The 19,173-nt window shown below is 59.8% G+C and overlaps 1 protein-coding gene across 1 annotated transcript in view; it reads left to right on the top strand.

Moving 5' to 3' along the window:
• Positions 1–19,173, top strand: part of RYR3 (ryanodine receptor 3) — a 74,165-nt gene that overhangs the window by 9,778 nt on the left and 45,214 nt on the right. The window contains 33 exon segments of the mRNA XM_038741370.1: positions 166–273; positions 884–958; positions 1,066–1,144; positions 2,024–2,136; positions 2,444–2,543; positions 2,814–2,907; positions 3,012–3,086; positions 3,653–3,809; positions 4,329–4,502; positions 4,912–5,033; positions 5,232–5,400; positions 5,594–5,729; positions 6,128–6,223; positions 6,313–6,431; positions 6,617–6,750; positions 7,129–7,370; positions 8,058–8,250; positions 8,554–8,770; positions 8,924–9,028; positions 9,459–9,562; positions 10,056–10,139; positions 10,294–10,453; positions 11,253–11,400; positions 12,153–12,358; positions 12,629–12,803; positions 13,613–13,821; positions 14,453–14,613; positions 15,047–15,083; positions 15,318–15,478; positions 15,757–15,922; positions 16,158–16,244; positions 17,071–17,297; positions 18,180–18,999. Of these exon segments, the coding sequence (XP_038597298.1) occupies positions 166–273; positions 884–958; positions 1,066–1,144; positions 2,024–2,136; positions 2,444–2,543; positions 2,814–2,907; positions 3,012–3,086; positions 3,653–3,809; positions 4,329–4,502; positions 4,912–5,033; positions 5,232–5,400; positions 5,594–5,729; positions 6,128–6,223; positions 6,313–6,431; positions 6,617–6,750; positions 7,129–7,370; positions 8,058–8,250; positions 8,554–8,770; positions 8,924–9,028; positions 9,459–9,562; positions 10,056–10,139; positions 10,294–10,453; positions 11,253–11,400; positions 12,153–12,358; positions 12,629–12,803; positions 13,613–13,821; positions 14,453–14,613; positions 15,047–15,083; positions 15,318–15,478; positions 15,757–15,922; positions 16,158–16,244; positions 17,071–17,297; positions 18,180–18,999 (5,253 nt within the window).

Genomic DNA, 19,173 nt, shown 5'->3' with positions numbered 1-19,173 from the left:
GTGTTTGTGTGTGTGCGTGTGTGTGTGCGTGCATGTGTGTGTGTGTGCGCTCTCACGTACATGCATGCACGCGACTGTGCACACGCATGTGTGCATGTAGGTCCAGGGAAGGTGGAGGGTCTTGAGCCACAGGCCTCACTCCTCCCGTTGCTGCCCTGGCGGCAGTATGTGCCCCCAGATCTCTGCATCTGCCACTTCGTGCTGCAGCAGTCCTTGTCTGTGCGGGCACTGCAGGAAATGCTGGCCAGCAGTGGGGAGGACCCAGGAGACGGGGTGAGTGTCTGAGACGTGGCCTCGAAGAAATGGAGGAAGCCACCAGACGTGGCCAGGGCCCAACGTCTCTTTCCTTTCTGATCGGTTGCCCTCCCCACCCCTCCCCTGAAAAGAGGTTGTGGGGTGGGAAGGGCTTGGTGTTCAGGCCCGAGGCTGTGTCCAGCTCGATCCTGAGGGGACCCTGTCCATCCTCAGGCCACACTGCCAGTCTGCATTTTTCCTGAGGGTCCACGGGGTCTGCTGTGTCCACTAGGCGTTGGGAGCAGGGGAACGGGGCAGAGAGCAGGGAGGCCAGAGGCTGAAATGGCATGGGGCTTGGGAGGGCCTCTAGGCTCACCCTCCTGGGGTCAGTCAGTGGGCCCACCCATGAGCCCGCACGGCGACATCACCTCCTCTTCTCTCTCCCATGTCGAATGCTGTTGAGAAGTTCCAAACCCAGGTAAGGGGCTCTGGGCTTGGGCCCTCTGGCCGAGCGTGGGGCGCTCCTATCTTGGGTTAGGTCTGGAGCCTACAGCTTCGGGGTCGTCGCCCCCTGCTTGAGGCTGCAGCTGGTGACTCCCGGGGTCAGTGGGACCCAGCTGGACCTTTTTCTCCTTGCTGCTTCCTGCAGGCCGTTCAAGGGGGCAGCCACCGGACGCTGCTGTATGGCCACGCGCTCCTGCTGCGCCACGCCTTCAGTGGGATGGTGGGTGCCCTGCCCGGTCTGGGCTGGGGGCGGGGTGAGACACGCGAGGTGGGCAGGGAGAGCCCCTGGGGGAGGCCTGTTGCTGACCACCCTGGCCATCGTTGCAGTATCTGACCTGCTTGACGACGTCGCGGTCCCAGACGGACAAGCTGGCCTTTGACGTGGGGCTGCGGGAACACGCCATGGGTGAGCTGCCCCCCCCCCCCCCCCCCCGCCCCGGCTCCAGAAAAGGGGGGATGGGGTGAATACTGGGGGTTGCAGGACATGCCAGGTGAACCAGGGGGACAGGATGAATGGGGGCTGGGGCCCTCTGTGCCCCTCCACCCCTCAGGGGACCTCTTCCCTGGAAATGGGGCTTCAGGGCAGGGAGGGGGATGGAGTCAATGGGCCAGAGGAGGGGTCCTGGGGTTAGTGTGGCCTAGTGCAAATAGTGCAGGAATGGGAACCAATGCGAGTCTAGTCCAGGATCTGCCCCTCACCTGCCGCGTGACCTTGGGCAAGTCACCTCACCTCTCTAGGCCTTCGTCTCTTCCTCTTCAAAGTGGAAATAAGATCCCTGCTTTCCCTCCCACTGGCTCAGGGACTATCTGTGATCTGATTATGTTGGATCGAGCCTTGCATTTGGTTCAGAGTAAACTCTTAATAAAGACTATGGTGGGGGGCTGGACCAGGCTGCTGACCCCCTGCAGAACTCCAGGGGCCATGGAGCAAAGGAACTCCTCAATCTCTCCTGCTGCAGTTTTGCCTATTTGGTTCTCAGGGGTCACAGGAATTGGCAATCAGCTTTCTCCCTAGCCTGGAAGGTAACAAAGCAGCTGCCTGGCACCCCACCATCTGAGAGAGAGTCTCTCTCTCTCTCTCTCTCTCTCTCTCTCCTCAGCCTTCCCTTCTCTGAACTGAGCTCCCCAATTCCCTGTAACCTTCTTCCCCGCTCCCCATCTTGGCTGAGTCATGACTCTCTGGGGAATCTGTGCTTCAACCTCCTCCCTCGGGCAGAGTGGGGTGGGTGAGGGAAACAGGGAGAGTCGGGGGTTGCTGACCCTTGACCCTGTGGACTCTGGCCAGGTGAAGCCTGCTGGTGGACCATCCACCCCACCTCCAAGCAGCGCTCGGAGGGCGAGAAGGTCCGGATTGGCGATGACCTCATCCTCGTCAGCGTCTCCTCTGAGAGATATCTGGTGAGGGGGAGGGGAGCGAACTCGGACAATCCCCAGAGTGTGGGGGTCCATGCCCCCCCAACAACTGTCGCCACCATGTGGGTGGGGCCAACAGTGTGGTCCCTGGGAAACCACATCAGTGGCTCTGCCCAGGCCCAAAGGACAGGCCTGATGCACGCTGGCTGAGCTGCAAGAACCCACCCCCTCTGCCCCCTGAAGCTGGAGGCTCCCACTCCGCGGAGTGGAGCTGTGGGTCTTGCTCCTGTGGGTTCGGTGCTGCATCCTGCAAAGACCTGGCCAGCGGTGCCATGGTTCTCCTCTGCTGCAGCACCTGTCAGTGTCCAATGGTGTCATCGGTGTGGACGCGGCCTTTCTGCAGACCCTGTGGAACGTGCACCCCACCTGCTCAGCCGGTGGCATCGTGGAGGGTCAGTCCTGCGTGCTGGACCCCCCACCCCCCCAAATGACCCCTACCCTCGTTGGTTGGTCCGACCTGCCCCAGGCCCTGCTGCGTGCAGGGCACTGTGCTGGCCACAGAGCAGCACCCTCCGGATGGGCTGCCCTGGGCAGAAACAAGCCCACGAGAGGTCGCCGCGGGGAGACCCTCACTTGCCACACCTCTGTTTGTGGTTGGAGGACACAGGCCTGATTGTGTGGCCCCCCCATGGCTGGGGGTGTGTGTGTGTCTTTTCCCACAGGGTACCTGCTCGGTGGTCACGTGGTGCGGTTCTTCCATGGCCACGATGAGTGTCTGACTGTCCCCTTGGCTGACCAGAGTGACTCCCAGCACAGGTAGGGGGCCAGAGGGAGGGAGGGATGGGGCCCCCTGGGCTCCTGAAGTGGGACTCTGCCCCACTCATCTCTCCCCTGCCTGATCCCTTCCCATCTGTGCTCAGGAGAGTTTTCTATGAGGCCGGAGGTGCTGGGAGCCGGGCCCGGTCCTTATGGACGGTGGAGCCCCTGCGGATCAGGTACTGGAGCTGCTGCCTGTCCGGGGGTAGGGGTGGGAGTCCTTGTGGGGTCATTCCATCCCCCAGGGGCTGAGATCATGGTGAGCCTCAAGCAAGGCAAAGCTAGGTCATAGGTCAGCGCTCAGGTCCTCCCAGCTCCCCAGGAGCCTTGTGCTCTGCCTCTGCCCATCTAGATTCCTGCATTTGGCCGTCTCTGTCCCACCCCCACCCCATCACCCCTCTGCCCTGTGCCCCTGCTGCTCCCTTTATTGGGGCCCCTAATCCCCCAAATAAGTGAGAATTAAAAGTCGATGTGGGTGGGGGAGAGTGAAGGAGAGACTAAGGTAATGATCAGAGGGGAGGCCTGTGGAAGTAGGGGACCCCAGGTCAAACCCCGAGGGCGATGACCGGGAGCAGGGCCCCGGGACCCTCAGACAGGAGGGGCTGACTCGGTTTCAGCTCTGGAGGGTGGGGGCGGGGGTGGCGGAGCACCGCTGTTGGACCTCGGCAGGCTAGCCCCTGCGGGTATCCGGGGGGAGACCTGCTGGAGGGCCCTGACGGGGGCTCTGATGGGCTCGTCGGTCCAGTTGGAGCGGTGGGAGCATCAGGTGGGGTCAGGCCTTCCGGCTGCGCCACATCACTTCTGGCCAGTACCTGGCCCTGGCCGAAGACCAAGGTCTCGTGCTGCAGGACCGCAGCAGGGCGGACACCACATCCACTGCCTTCTGCTTCCGTCCATCCAAGGTTAACCCCTCTCCCCTCCCCCCGGAGCAGGGAGAAATCCCACGGAAATGAATGAAACAAGGCAGAGATGCCCCGGGGTTTGGGACCGAGGGCTGGCAAATTGGCCACGGGTGGAAGGATAGTGGAAGGGAATGCTAAGGTCAAGCCAAAGGGGCAGCGGGTGGGTGCCTGAGGAAAAAGCCATTCTCACTCCTCATTCTCCTCCTGCACCTGTATTTCTTTTATTTTTCTTTCTTTTTCTTCTCTCCTTCTCTCCTTCTCTTCTCCTCCTCTCCTCTCTCTCTCTCTCTCTCTCTCTCTCTCTCTCTCTCTCCTTCTCTCTCTCTCCTTCTCTCTCTCTCTCTCTCCCCCTCCCTCCCTCTCTCCTTCTCTCTCTCTCCCTCCCCCCCCCTTTCTCCCACTTTTTCTCTCTCTTCTCTTTTTCTTTCTTTTTCTCTCTCTTTCTCTTTTTCCCTTCCTTTCTCCTTCCCTCCCTCTATCTTTCTCTCCGTATCCCTCCTTCTATCCCTCTTCCCCCAGGAAACCAAAGGGAAGCCCGATGGCAGCCACAAGCCAGAGCCAGAGGGCATGGGAGTAGCGGAGATTAAGTATGGCGACTCGGTCTGCTTCGTCCAGCACATGGCCAGCGGCCTGTGGGTCACCTTCAAAGCGCAGGATATGAAAACCTCCCGCCTCGGGCCCCTGAGGAGGAAGGTGGGCAGGAGCACGTTGGGGGTCAACGGTATCCATGCTGGCCTCACTGAGCCCCCAGGGCAGTGGGTGCAGGAGGGAAGGTGGAGTGGGCATTGGGGCTGTGCCCTGGCTCAGGCTCCCAGCCCCCAACACCCTGCCCCCACGGTCTTCGCTTAGTTAGGGAGGGAGTCCCCGGCCCTTCTGCCGCACCCCCGGCTCTTCCATCCTGAGGTGGCCCGCCTCCCATGTGGCAGTGGTGGGCTGAGTGCCAGGAAGGGGACAACAAGGAGCATAGCCAACGAGCCCTGTGGGCCCCCATCGCCTCAGGTGGAGGCCCTGGAGAGCAGGGGAAGTGGGAAGGGGGTGGGGTGACCTCTGGGTGGGTCTGGGTTGGGGACGGAGCCGTTCCGAGCAGCGATGTTGGCTACAGGTTATTCTCCACCAAGAGGGACACACGGACGATGGTCTGACGCTTCAGCGCTGTCAGCGTGAGGAGTCGCAGGCCTCTCGCATCATCCGCAACACAACCACCCTGTTCAGTCAGTTTCTCAGGTGCGGGCCAGAAATGGGAGTGGGGAGGGCATGGGCCAGGGACATGGCTGCGGCACAGGCAGGGGCACCTGTCCCCGGTGGTGCGTGGGCAGGCCGGCCACCAGTGGCGGGGTGGGAGGACCTCCGCATCATCCAGATGGGAGAGGCCTGCAGTCTGAGTCCGGGACCCCCTGCATCTCCTCTCCCCTTTGTCTCTAGTGGCCACAACCGGACGGTGGCCCCCATCGTGCTGCCCCCCGATGCAGTGCTCCAGACCCTGCGTGACCTCATCGCCTACTTCCGGCCACCCGCCGAGGGTGTCCAGCATGAGGACAAGCAGAGCCGCCTCCGTGCCCTCCGCAACCGGCAGAACCTGTTCAAGGAAGAGGTTGGGGGCATAGCAGCCCAACAGAACGCCCTATTCCATGCGACCCTTCCCATGTCTCCTGTCCCCGGGTGGTTCTGTGCCCCTGGCTGCCCCGGTTGCCTGGCACGGCCTATCTTCCCTCCCCGGGGTGGCCCGCCTTCCCTGTAATATGTACCCATCATCCTCTTACCTGTTGTCCCCCTGACTCTCTCAGGGGATGCTGACTCTGGTCTTGAACTGCATCGACCGCTTGAACATCTACAACACTGCTACCCACTTCGCGGGCTTTGCCAGGGAGGAGAGCAGTGCAGCTTGGAAGGAAATTCTCAACTTATTTTATGAGTTACTCGGTATGCAGTGTCCCGTAGGTGGTGGTGGTGGGGGATCCTGGCGCAGGAAGGTGAGGGTCACTAAGGCAAAAACCCCCACTGCCCCCGAGGAATGTGGGGGATGGAGGCTGGAGCTGGGGTCATAGTGACCCCAGGAACTTCTATACCCAGTTAAGACTTCCAACACCTGCCTCTTTCTTCTGGGGAAATGGATTTTCCTGAATTAAGAGTCTTGGGTAGGATGCCTAGCAGAACTAACCCATGTTCAGGGAGGTGGTGTAGCCGGTGACTGGGGGAGTTGGAGGGGTTTCTGTCTCAGGGCCTTTGGGAGTAGAAGACAGACCCCATCGGCCTGCCCCGGCGGTCCCTCCCCACCTCCCCATCCCCCATGACCCCGTGGGACTCGGTCTCCTCGGCAGCTGCCCTGATCCGTGGAAACAGAAATAACTGCGCACAATTCTCCCGCCGTCTGGACTGGCTGATTGGCAAACTGGACCGACTGGAGCCCAGCTCAGGTCAGGATGGCCGGAGGGGAGGGAGACTGGCCGAGGGTTCACAGGGTGGAGCCGTGACTCAGCCGTGACTCGGTCCGTGGTGGCTGCAGGGATCCTGGAGGTTGTCCACTGCATCCTGACTGAGAGCCCCGAGGCGTTGACCCTCATTACGGAAAGTCACATCAAGTCCATCATTTCTCTGCTGGACAAGCATGGGCGCAACCCCAAGGTGAGAGCAGGGAGCCAGGCCCCATCTCCGGTCCCCTCGGAACCCCAGGCCCGGGACTGCTGATCACACAAAGGGGCCATCAGAGAAGGTGGGGATCCTGGGCAAGAGGATGAGAGGTGGTTGGGGAGGGGAAGCTGCGGCCCCTCCCAGCCCCTCCCCGGACTTACCCCCGCAACCCCCTCCAGGTTCTGGTTGTCCTCTGCTCCCTGTGTCTGTGCAACGGCGTGGCTGTGCGAGCCAACCAAAACCTCATCTGTGACCACCTACTACCACGGCGGGACCTGCTTCTGCAGACCCGGCTCGTTAATGACGTCACCAGGTGCTCCCTGGGGCCTGGGGAGGCTGGTGTGGGGGAAGGGTGGGTCTTGACCCTCCTCACTCACCCCTGGGCTCTGGGCAGGAGCTGCATTCTCCCACCCCTCAGCATTTGGTCAGGGGGCCCAAGCTCAGCCCATCTTCCCTGGAGTTCCCTGCTGTTTCTCTTGAACCCCTGTCCCGAGACTTGCTGGGGAAGGTGTCAGGCCCCAGTGGGTGAGGAATTGATCCTCCAACTTGAGTGGGTTGGCCAGTGCAGTTTGCTCCCCTGTGCCAGGGTGTCCAGCTCTGCCCCCGAGGAGCAGTTCCATCCCCAAACTTGGGCTGTTCCTTAGTGGGCACAAAACAGTGGACCACCCCCAGCCTGCTCCTTGCCTTCCAGCATCCGGCCCAACATCTTCCTGGGCACGTCAGAGGGCTCGGCGCAGTATCGCAGGTGGTACTTTGAGCTGATCCTGGACCAGGTGCAGCCATTCCTCATGACCGAGCCCACGCACCTGCGCGTTGGCTGGGCATCCTCGGCTGGCTATGCCCCGTACCCCGGCGGCGGTGAGGGTTGGGGTGGCAACGGAGTCGGTGATGACCTCTACTCCTATGGCTTTGATGGGCTGCACCTGTGGTCAGGTGAGTCCCTGCTCAGCTCTGGCTTTGACCACAGAGCCCCTCAAACTGTACCCCCCTCTTGCACCCACACATGGATACCCTTACTTAAGCTTCTGTGTTCTCTCTCTCTCTTTCTCTCTCTCTCTCTCTCTCTCTTGTTCTCTCTCTCTCTCTCTCTCTCTCTCTCTCTCTCTGTGTCTCTGTCCCTGTCTCTCTCTCTCTCTCTTCCCCACCCCCCCGGGCCCTGCTAGGCCCTGAGCAAAGTCCACCCCCCACCGGTAGGAATAATAATAACAATGGTATTTGTTAAGCACTTAATATGTGCCAGGCAATGTACTAAGTGCTGGAGTGGATACAAACAAATCAGGTTGGACATACTCCCAGTCCCATGTGGGGCTCCCAGTTTCAGTCCCCATTTTACAGATGAGGTCACCGAGGCTCAGAGAAGTGAGGTGACTTGCCCAAGGTCACACAGCAGACAAATGATGGAGCCAGGATTAGAACCCTTGACCTTCTGATTCCCAGGCCCGTCCTGTATCCACTATGCCATGTTGTGACCCTCTTGGCTCCACCTGGGTTATGGTGGAGCTGCCCAGGGTCTGAAAATGAGGGGCATATGGTCTTGGAAGCATGGCAGGGAGAGGAAAGGCAGGGCAGAGCACTCTCCCTGCCCAGCCTCTCTCAACCTCTCCCCCATCCCGCCCCCAGGCCGCATCTCCCGGGCCGTGGCCTCGGCCAACCAGCACCTGCTGAAATCCGACGACGTGGTGAGCTGCTGCCTGGACCTGGCGGCGCCCAGCGTCTCCTTCCGCATAAATGGGCAGCCGGTGCAGGGCATGTTTGAGGGCTTTGGCACTACCGGACACTTCTTCCCGGTGGCCAGTTTCTCTGCTGGTGTCAAGTAAGTGGGCACCAGCCACTCCAACCGTCCTCTCCAGGGGTTCCGTGACCTGCTCGGGCACTGCACCATGCTGTATCGTGGGATCTGGTAGGGATGGTGTGGGCGGCTGGGGTGTGGAAGGTTGCTCCATTTGCCAGACTGGCTTGCCTGTGGCGGGACTGAGGGAGGAACTAGCGCTGTGTTCTGGGATGACTGACTCACTGCATCCTTGGTAGGAGCTGGGGACCAGAGTGGCATAGCTTTGGGGAAGCCTGATCACCAGTGTCCATAGCCTGGCCACCTACCCTCTCCCTTGGGTTGCAGGATCCGTTTTTTGCTGGGCGGTCGCCATGGCGATTTCAAGTTCCTACCCCCATCTGGCTATGCACCTTGTGCCGAGGCACTGCTGCCTGGCGAGAGGATGAGGCTGGAGCCGGTCAAGGAGTACAAGCGGGACCGTCTGGGTGTCAGGGACTTGCTGGGTACCTCGCACTTCCTCTCACAGGCCGCGTTCACACCCAGGCCCATAGACACCAGTCGGGTATGTGCCTGCCTGCTGGCAGGATGGCTATCAGGGCCAGGGTTGGAATCGCACTCTCTCTGCTTGGGGAGGGATAGGAGTGGTGGCAGAGGCGCAGCTGGGGTAACTTTGCATGGGATGTGAGGGAGCAGTCATCACCCTACTTCCCTGCAGGTTTCCCTACCGCCACACCTGGAGAAGGTCCGTGACAGGCTGGCTGAGAACATCCACGAGTTGTGGGCCGTCAGCAAAACCGAGCTGGGCTGGACCTTTGGCAAGGTTAGTCCCGTGGAAGCCCGAGTCCTAGCAGGGGGTGTGGGGTGCGGGTCTGGGGGAGAGCCCGGTCCTCTCTCTCACTCTGCCTCCCCACAAAACCTCCACCAACTTTCTCTCTTCTCTCTCTCCCCCTGCTCCAGAATGAGATTCAGTATTGTTAACATTGATAATGACACTTGGCCTTTCTGGTGCCTCGGTATCTCCTAAAGAGTGACATCTTCCCCTTCCTCCACCATCCCCAGTGTCCCCACCATTCATCCTCCCTGAGCATTGGGGACCGACTCACGGCACTGACCTCTGTTGACTGTGGAGAGGCTGCTGTTGCCAGTTCTCAGGGTCGAACACTCGGACCTCTGGGTGGGTAGTTCTTTGGGGTGGGAGCCCAGGAGTGCCTGGTCCAACACACTCTCCATCTCTCTACCCCGGTCTCCAGGTGCGGGATGACAACAAGAAGCAGCACCCTTGCCTCGTGGAATTCTCCAAGTTGCCCGACACGGAGAAAAACTATAACCTGCAGATGTCAACAGAGACCCTAAAGTTAGTTTGGGTCCAAAGCAAGAATTGAGGTCGGGTTGGCCCTGGATGGGGGAGTGATTTTGTGGCTATAAGTGGGGCAGGAGCACTCCCAATCATTCATTCATTCATTCAATCGTATTTATTGAGTGCTTAGTGTGTGCAAAGCATTATACTAAGCACTTGGGAGAACACACTACAACAACGGACACATTCCCCACCCACAATGATCTCACAGTCTAGAGGAAGGGAGGCCCAGGGGATGGGGGAGATCAGAGGTCACTGCATCTGTGGTACACCTCTGGGCCTTCTCTCAGATGCTGAGATGTCACCTCTGCAGGTTTAGGACATGGCCTTGTGGGATCTTGGACTCACCTAGGGAATGGCTGGGAATGTTGTGTTATGTATCTATTCACCTGTTTGTGTATCTCTGTGTGTGTGTGTGTGTGTGTGTGTGTGTGTGTGTGTGTGTGGGCGGAGCGGGGGGCACACTTCAGCGTGTGGTTTGTTATCACAGAACCCTCCTGGCCTTGGGCTGCCACATGGTTCATGCTAATCTTGCTGCTGAGGAAGATCTTAAGAAACTGAAACTCCCCAAGAAGTAGGTGGTGTCAAACCCCACCCTTGGGTTATCTAATCCCTGCCCTGCCTTTGGAATTGAGGGGGGCCCTGCCAAGGCTGCAAATTCCAAGGCCTTGGGTTCCAGGTCTACACAAAGGGACCTTATGCCTGCCCGGGCCTTGGTTGGTTGGCAGCTACATGATGTCCAGTGGCTACAAGCCCGCTCCTCTTGACCTGTCTGAGGTGAAGCTGCTACCAATGCAGGAGGCCCTGGTGGACAGGCTGGCAGAGAACGCACACAACGTCTGGGCCAAGGACCGAATCGAGCAGGGGTGGACCTATGGCACCCAGCAGGTGAGGACGGGCCTGGTAGTTGGAGGGGTGAGTGATTTTTTTCAAATAGTTCACTCTCTGGCCCTCCCCCCAGCACACACACAATTTGCTACTGAGACATTTTATTCCCAGTAGCTGGGGTCCCCAGGTTCTAGCTGTGACAACGATGGGGCTGGAGACCCTCAGTTCCAGCTGTGAAAGTGATGGGGGCAATGTCCCCGGGTACCAGTTGTGGGGGCAGTGGGCCTGGTGGGCCTGCATTCCAGCTGTGGGGATGATGGAGCTGGTGCCCCGAGGTTCCAGCTGTGGGGGTGATTGGAGTGGCTCAGGAGAGTCTTGTCTCCCTTATGGAGGGTGGGCAGACGTGTCTCCACTTCCGGTTGGGGAAGCCCAGGTTCCGGTTCTCTTTCGGTCTCTGGGGAAAACAGAGATGTGTCGGGCACTTTCCTTCCCCGGCACTCTCTCATCCCTGGTCTCATTCCATCTTCACACCATCCCCTCGAGGCATGGATGATGGTGCCCATTTAACAGAGGAGGAAACTGAGGCTCAGAGAGGTTAGGTGACCTATCCAAGGTCACACAGCAGTCTAGATTTGGGGATTAGAATCAGGATTCCCTGACTTCCAGCCCGGGGTTCTTCCACTAGTTCCTGCTGCCCCTTGACCCGGGATGCTGGGAGGTGTCCTGAGGGTCACTCTGAATGTCCCCCATGTTGGGGCAGGGGAGTGGTCTGCACTCTGGGCACTGGGTGGGGCTGTGTGTGTGTGGGCGGTGCAGGTTGGAATGAGGCCCCTGCCTGGGTCCCTTTGGGCTCCTGTAGGACCTGAAGAACAAACGGAACCCGCGTCTGGTGCCCTACGCCCTTCTAGATGAGAGGACAAAGAAGTCCGGCCGGGACAGCCTCCGGGAGGCTGTCCGCAGCATCATTGGTTATGGGTACAGCATCGAGCCATCTGACCAGGAACTGCGTAAGAACCCTGGCCACGTCGGTTTGAGGGAGGGGGCCAGATGGAGATTCAGTTCTTGCCTTTGGGGGCTGCCGGTCCGATGGGGAGGCAGGATGGACAGACACATGAGCATGCATACACACACACACACACACACACACACACACACACACACACACACACACGCTGGGCTGGGTGCACGGGTTGGGCAAGAACAAGAGACAGTCCCTGCCCTCAGGAGGCTGCCAGTCTGTTGGGGAGATGGGTTTCCTACAAGAATAGATTGGGAAGATTAGAACAGCGGTCTTGAGAAACACAGAGGGAGACCACAGGATTGGAGCTTGCAGAACCAGGGAGGGAATGAACAGGGCAAACAGGGAACTGTTCATCGCCATCATCACCCCATCACCCCCCCACCATTTTTCCTATTGCCAGCACCATCCCCTGAGCACGAAGCACTGCGCTAAGCTCTAGGGAAAGAATAACGAACAGCAGGAACACTTCAGTGCAGGGTGAGCACAGGGAATCTGTTCTTCCAGGAATCTGTGCAGTTGGAAACCCCAGCAGGTCCAGAGAGGTTTGGGCAGATCCGTGGACGATCATCAGTGCTAGGTCACTGGGGAAGTCAGAGATGTCAGATGGTCCATATTGGGTCACTGGGGGAGAGTCAGGAGTTGAGAGGGGTGATCATTCGGGGTCACTGTGGGGACTCGGGGCGGTAGCCCATGTGATGATCTCTTGTCTCCGTGTTACCCTCTTCCGTCTCTTGGCAGCCGACCAGAATGTGGAGAAGGTCAGCGTGGACAAGATCCGCTTCTTCCGTGTGGAGCGATCATACGCGGTGAAGACAGGCCGCTGGTACTTCGAGTTCGAGGCGGTCACTGGCGGGGACATGCGCGTCGGTTGGGCTCGGCCTGGCTGCCGGCCAGATGTCGAGCTGGGGGCAGATGACCAGGCCTTTGTGTTCGAAGGCAACAGGGTGAGCTGGTGCCCTTCCCTCGCCCCCTCCCCTGGGCCAGTGTGCTGGAAGTTTCCTGGAAATCCCAGGGAGTTCCTGTAGGGCTGGGCCTCAGTGTCTGTCTGTCTCTGTCTCAGTCTCTGTCTCTCCCTGGAGAATGGGCAAGGAGAGGTGCCGCTGCCTTCCCCTGGCCTGGTGTGGTTTTATGGGGTGAAGTGGGCTCTGGTCTGGCCACAGCCAGCTACCTCATCTGATCCAGGCCTCCTGGTCCTGGACACCCCTCTCCCCCAGGGTCAGCGGTGGCACCGGGGTCGCAGCTCTTTCGGGCACTGCTGGCAGGCGGGAGACGTGGTCGGGTGCCTGGTCAACCTGGATGACGCATCCATGCTCTTCACGCTCAACGGGGACCTGCTTATCACCTCCCTGGGCTCAGAACTGGCCTTCGCCGACTACGACATCGACCACGGTGGGCAGGGGGGCGGGTGTCAGGCTCCGGATCTCTATTCCTCCCTGGGGAGCCCTGCCTCTTCCCTGGGTGGGCTGGGGTGGACTGGCCCTCAGCCCCAGGCTCGGTTCACTCCCAGGATCCTCCAAGATTGGAGCTGCTCCCTGATGGGCTCTGAATCGTCCAGGTGGTAGGAAGGCTCATGGAGGCAAAGGGGGACCAGGAGGAGGAAGAAGGGGAGGGCAGGGATATGGAGCAGGAATAGGAAAGAGAACGGGCAGTGAGATGGGTTGGAGGGGGAGGAGAGAAGCAGGAGGAGGAGGAGGATGGGGTAAGATTACATTGATGACAGGAGGAGAAGGAGGGGACAGGACAGGGAAGTTGTTCTCACTGGTTAGTCTACCTCATCTCTGAGAGGTTGTCAGTCACCTCACTACCCGGTGACAATCCCTGGGGGTCATCCCCCAGGGGCCACCTCCGGGGCAGGCTTATCTCACCCTCGGCAGGAATCTGGGTAGATTATTCACCTCCCCTGGATTCTGCGATACGTGAGCCTCCTCCACCCACCAGCCTCAGCCATCCGGTTGTCAACCTCCTAGCTTGGGCCCCCACGGGGCAAAGGGAAGGGCAGCTAAAGTTTTCACCTTAGCTCCCTCACCCCCGCCAAGCAGGCCGGTGGTCTCCCCTTCACCTTCCTGGGCCTTGACGCAGTGACCCAGGGCTGCTTCCCACCCAGGTTGGCTTCTAGGCTGCCTTGGGGGGGCTCCCTTGCATTCCCGCAGGTAGTGGGGAGCCCGTTGGGTTGAGTCCTGCTGTGCTGTGTTGTGTAGGCTTTGTGCCCATCTGCTCGCTGGGGCTGGCCCAGATTGGCCGCATGAACCTCGGGATGGACGCCAGCACCTTCAAGTTCTACACCACGTGTGGCCTCCAGGAGGGCTTCCAGCCATTTGCCGTCAACATGAACCGGGATGTGGCCATGTGGTTCAGCAAGAGGCTGCCGACCTTTGTCAATGTGCCTGGGAACCACCCACACGTGGAGGTAGCCGGGCCCATGAAGAGGGAAGCCCCCGCTGGCATCCAGGGCCCATGGATGACTCCTCTCCCCGAGGCAGGGGCACTGACCCTCTGAATGCTCCTTCCCTTTCCCTCCCCTCTGACTTACCTCTCAGACTCGGGGGTCGGCATCCTGGGCCCTCTGAGTTGGGGTGACTGTGCCGGGAGGGGGCGGCTTTGGTTGGACTCATTATCCACCCTGGCAGACAGAGTGGCTCACATCTACCATCCTGCCCTGCTGTCCTTGGATCCATCATCCTTCCCAGGCCCAGTAGTGTTGCTTAAAAAGTTCAACCTGCCTGCATCCAAGGCCCTTGAGGTGGGCTGGTCACCCCCACCCCCACCCCCACCCCCACTGCATCCCAGCCTGGGCAAGTGGGGGCCAGTCAGCTTGTTTGGCAGCTTATACCACTATATCCATGTCTTGCTGGACAAGGCCGATCTTTCCCCACCCGTAGAACAGGGTGAACCCCAGAACTCAGCTGGACATCTGGGCAGAGCCTGAAGGGGTTCACCCGGCTGGGTCCTGATGCCAGGAGTGGAGAGGGGACCCACAACCCCTGGCCGGCCAGAGGGTGGATGGGCAGTGGAGTGTTCATGTGTATGTGTGTGTCTAGGTGACCAGGGTGGATGGCACAATCGACAGCCCTCCTTGCCTCAAGGTCACCCACAAGACGTTTGGTACCCAGAGCAATGGCCCGGGCATGCTGTACTGTCGTCTGAGCATGCCTGTCGAGTGTCGCCCCGCCCTTGTGGATGGAGACCTCTTCCTGAAGAGGTGACTCACCCCCATCCAGCCCTCCTTAGTGGCCGGATCTACTGTAGGGACTTGACTGCCTGGTGCCCCAGAGGGAGTCTGTGGTTCACCCGGGCCAACTAAAAGCCAAGAAGCTCAGCCTTGGTCACCTCAACCCTGGACAGTTCCTCCAACCCTCCCTCAAAATAGGACTCCCAAGGCAGGGGCTGGGACTGAGACTGGCCGTGCTGCTGCTTAGGGGGGACTCTTTTCTGCAGGGTGGGAGAGGGTGGCTATCCAATCCCAAGGTCAGTGCTCTTGAGCCTCTGGGTGGAGCACCAGGACCCCTTCTGGAGGGTATGAAGGTTGCCCTTCCTGCCCTTCATCAGACGGGCTCATGGCTGGCTCACCATCAGCACGGGCTCCAGGCCATCACCCTCCTCCTCACCCTCCTCCTCCTCATCTATCTCCTTAGGAAGCAGACCCTGGATGCCGCAGCCCACCCCACAGCAGTAAGTACACTGCTGGCCACCGGTGGATCCTTGGCTGGCCTGGGGGATTCCAGTCACTAATCCCCCACAGTAGCTGGTAGTGCAGCCCAATGCTCGAGCCATCCCCCCCTCCCCCCTCTTTCCCTGCCCTGCTCTCTATGCCAGGAGAAGCTTGGCTCACCCCAGCTGAGCACTTTGCAGTGCTCCACCACAGTGTCCTGTCCCCACCAGAGTGCTCTCTTTCCTCTACCACAGTGCTCCTTCTCAGTGCGCATCTTTGCCGGCCAGGACCCCTCCTGCGTCTGGGTTGGGTGGGTCACCCCTGATTACCACTTCTACAGTGACAAGTTTGACCTGCATCAAAGCTGCTCCGTGACTGTGACGCTGGGGGATGAGCGAGGGAGAGTCCACGAGAGGTGAGGTGTGGTCCATCTCAACCAACCAGAGAGGGGGCAGCGGGGACGGAGGGAGAGAGGGAGGAGAGCCGTGAGCATGAAGCAGTCAGGGAGGGCTGGGAGACCCGGCATCTGAGGTCATCTCTGCCCTCATATTTGACTCAGTTTCACCCCCCTCCTGCACCTTGGCCCTGGGGCTTCCAGGGAAGAGGGTCTGGGTGCTCTTATCCACTGTAGGATGGATCACACCCAGGCCCCCGGTTCTGGGTGGTTCCAAACCCCCACATCTGGGCTTGTAGTGTGAGACGCAGCAACTGCTACATGGTGTGTGGGGGCGAGACCCTCGCCGCCCCCCAGAGACCCGTCCGGAGCAACGCGGACCTGAAGATCGGCTGCGTCCTTGACCTGGCCAGTGGCGTCCTGTCCTTCTCTGCCAATGGCACGGAACTGACCACATGCTACCAGGTTTGGCGGGGGGGAGGGAGTGGGTAATCGGGGGGAAGGGGCAGGGAGGAGATCCCGTGTCTCTGCTTCTTCTGTCTCTCATGCTGAGTCTTGGCTTCGCTTTGAGTTTCTGTCTGTTGATGTCTTTCACCTCGTCGCTCTGGGTGGGTCTCCTCCTTCGGGATCCTTCCTCAGTCCACCCCCTCGTGAGCCCCACCCACCTGTCAGCCCTCAAACAGGCCATCTTCCCCCGCAGGTGGAGCCCCACACCAAGGTGTTCCCCGCCGTCTTCCTGCAGCCCACCAGCACCGCTCTGTTCCAGTTTGAGCTCGGCAGGTTGAAGGTATCTGTCAGCGGCTCTGGGCAGGGCAGGTGGCGGTGATGTGGTCAGGGGAAAGGGCTGAGACAGGGCAGGGAGCCTTCTAGCACAAACCGAGCCTTCAGCCTTGTGCCTCTGGGAGATGGAGGGCTCAAGCTTCCTTCTTCCACTCTCCCCTTTGTCTCCCATCCCTGGTGGGAGCCACCTGCCTGACTGGCACAGGAATCGGTGACACTCAAAACTCTATTAGAGTCCTCTTTACCCTCGGTGAAGTCTGGGTCAGCCCTGGGTTTAACTGGACAGGTGTTGGAGGGGGTGAGTGGAAGGATGTTGGGTGTGTGTGTGTGTGTGTGTGTGTGTGTGTGTGTTCGTTCAATCATATTGAATGCTTTCTATGTGCTAAGCACTGTACTAAACGCTTGGGAGACTGCACTCTAACAATAAACAAATACATTCCCTGTCCATATCAAGCATACAGTTTAAAGGGGTAGATGGACATTAATATAAATGAAAAATAAAGTACAGATATGTACAGATATAATAATAATAATAACGGCATTTATTAAGCACTTACTATGTGCAAAGCACTGTTCTAAGCACTGGGGGGGTACAAGGTAATCAGGTTGTCCCACAGGGGGTTCACAGGTTTCATCCCCATTTTACAGATGAGGGAACTGAGGCCCAGTGAAGTGACTTGCCCAAAGTCACACAGCTGACAATTGGTGGAGTCGGGATTTCAACCCATGACCTCTGACTCCAAAGCCTGGGCTCCTTCCACTGAGCTACGCTGTTTCTCTTGTATGTGTTGCATGGGGCTATCCTTCCAACCTTCTCAACCCGCCTTCCCCAGGGTGCGATGCCCCTGTCGGCTGCCATCTTTCCGAGCGAGGAGAGGAACCCAATGCCTCAGTGCCCTCCGCGCTTGGACGTACAGACCCTACGGCCAGTGCTGTGGAGCCGCATGCCCAGCCGCTTCCTGAAAGTGGAGATGGAGCGGGTGAGCGAGCGGCAGGGCTGGGCGGTGCGATGCCTGGAGCCACTGCAGATGATGGCCCTCCACATCCCTGAGGAGAACAGGTGTGGCGGGCCAGAGCCGGGACCAGGGCGAGGGTTGGAGATGGGCAGGGCGCAGGACAGGGGAGAGCAGGTTGCGACCTTGACTCTTGACCTCCTGCACTGCCCACAGTTCTGTCTGCCGGGACCGACCCCAGGGCTGAGGTTTTTGTGGGGTCTGGGAACCCAGTCCCTACCTCTCCTGAAGACCCCAGCCCAGGCTGGGTCTGCAGAGAGACGGGGTGGTGGGGGTGGTTACCTAGTGGATGGAGCCAGAGCCTGGGAGTCAGAAGGATGTGGGTTCTAATCCTGGCTCCATCACTTGTCTGCTGTGTGACCTTGGGCAAGTCACTTCACTTCTCTGGGCCTTAGCATCCTCAGCTGTAAAATGGGGATTAAGGCTGTGAGCCCCATGTGGCACGGGGACTGTGTCCAACCTGATTCATTGTATGATTCACTTGTATCTACCCCAGTGCTTCCAAAAGTGTTTGACGCACAGTAAGTGCTTAACAAATACCGTCATCATCATCATCATTATTAGTATTATTATTATTATTATTATCATCATCATCGTCATCGGAGGCTCCTGAGGCCCTGGTGTTGGTTCTGATCTGTGATGCCGCCCTCTGGCCTTGTCAAAAGACCTGGAGGGCAATTCCCCTCTGCCCTGGCCAACTGGCTTTCCTGTGCACAGTTTCACTGAGCACAGCTCCCGGGCAGAAACAAGGTGGCCTCGGCACACTCCCTTCCATGTTCCCTGCCCCACCCCTGCCTCCAGGGATCGGGGCCTGGGGCAAAAGGTCAGAATCCAGGCCCCAAGGGGCTGTCCCCAAAGAGCAGAGGGAGAGACTGGGGGCGGGGCGGGCCCAGGGTGGTGACGTGGTCCTCCACCCACCCTCCCACCAGGTGCGTGGACATACTGGAGTTGTGCGAGCAGGAGGATCTGCTGCTCTTCCACTACCACACGCTGCGACTCTATGGGGCCGTGTGTGCCCTGGGCAACGGCCGGACGGCCACAGCCCTGTGTGGCCACGTGGACCTGCCGCAGCTCTTCCACGCCATCGATGACCAATATCTGCCCGGCCTGCTGCGCACCGGCTTCTTTGACCTGCTCATCAGCGCGTACCTGGACCAGGCCAAGGAGGCCAAGCTGGCCATGAAGAATGAGTTCATCATTCCCATCGCGCCTGCCACACGCCAGATCCGCCTCTACCCGGGGCCCTCGGAGCGGCACGGTCTGCCCGGTGTGGGACCTGGCTCTTGTCTCAGGCCCGGCTCCCGCCTTGGGCCCACAGCTCGTGCCAGCGCCCCCGGCTCCGACTCGACTGGCGGCAGCGCCCTGGGAACCGGTCCCGGGGTCCCACTGAGGATCCTGAAGGAGAGGGCCCTGGCCATGCTGACCGAAGCTGTGAGGGGCAGTGGCGCCCACGTCCGCGACCCAGTGGGCGGCTCGGTGGAGTTCGAGTTCGTACCTGTGCTCAAGCTAGTGCGTGCCCTCTTGATCATGGGAGAGTTCAGTGGCGACAACATCCGGCAGATTCTGCTCCTGGTGGACCCCACCGTGTTTGGCGAGCCACTGGCTGAGACGGGGGTGGGTGCCAGAAAAGAGCCGGAGGCCCGGGAGGAGGAGAAGGCTGTGGAGGCCGGAGAGGAGGCCGGCCCGGAGCCCCAGGGGCCAGCCAAAGGGCTGTTGCAGATGCGGCTGCCGGAGTCGGTCAAACTGCAGGTCAGGGGCCCCCAGTGGGTGGGGGTTACTTGCCCTCGGTCAGGAAGAAAGTCAGGCCTCATCAGGCACCCTGCACCCCCACCCTTCCCTCGGGGTCCCCCACTTCCCTGGGCAGAGGGACCCCATGCTCTGCAGGGAGTGTAAGAAGAGTCAAACTTAGGTAGTGGTCCTGGA

The sequence above is a fragment of the Tachyglossus aculeatus genome (genome assembly GCF_015852505.1).
Source record: "Tachyglossus aculeatus isolate mTacAcu1 chromosome 12 unlocalized genomic scaffold, mTacAcu1.pri SUPER_6_unloc_1, whole genome shotgun sequence".
NCBI lineage: Eukaryota > Metazoa > Chordata > Mammalia > Monotremata > Tachyglossidae > Tachyglossus > Tachyglossus aculeatus.
This window is presented reverse-complemented; position numbering and strand designations above follow the sequence as displayed.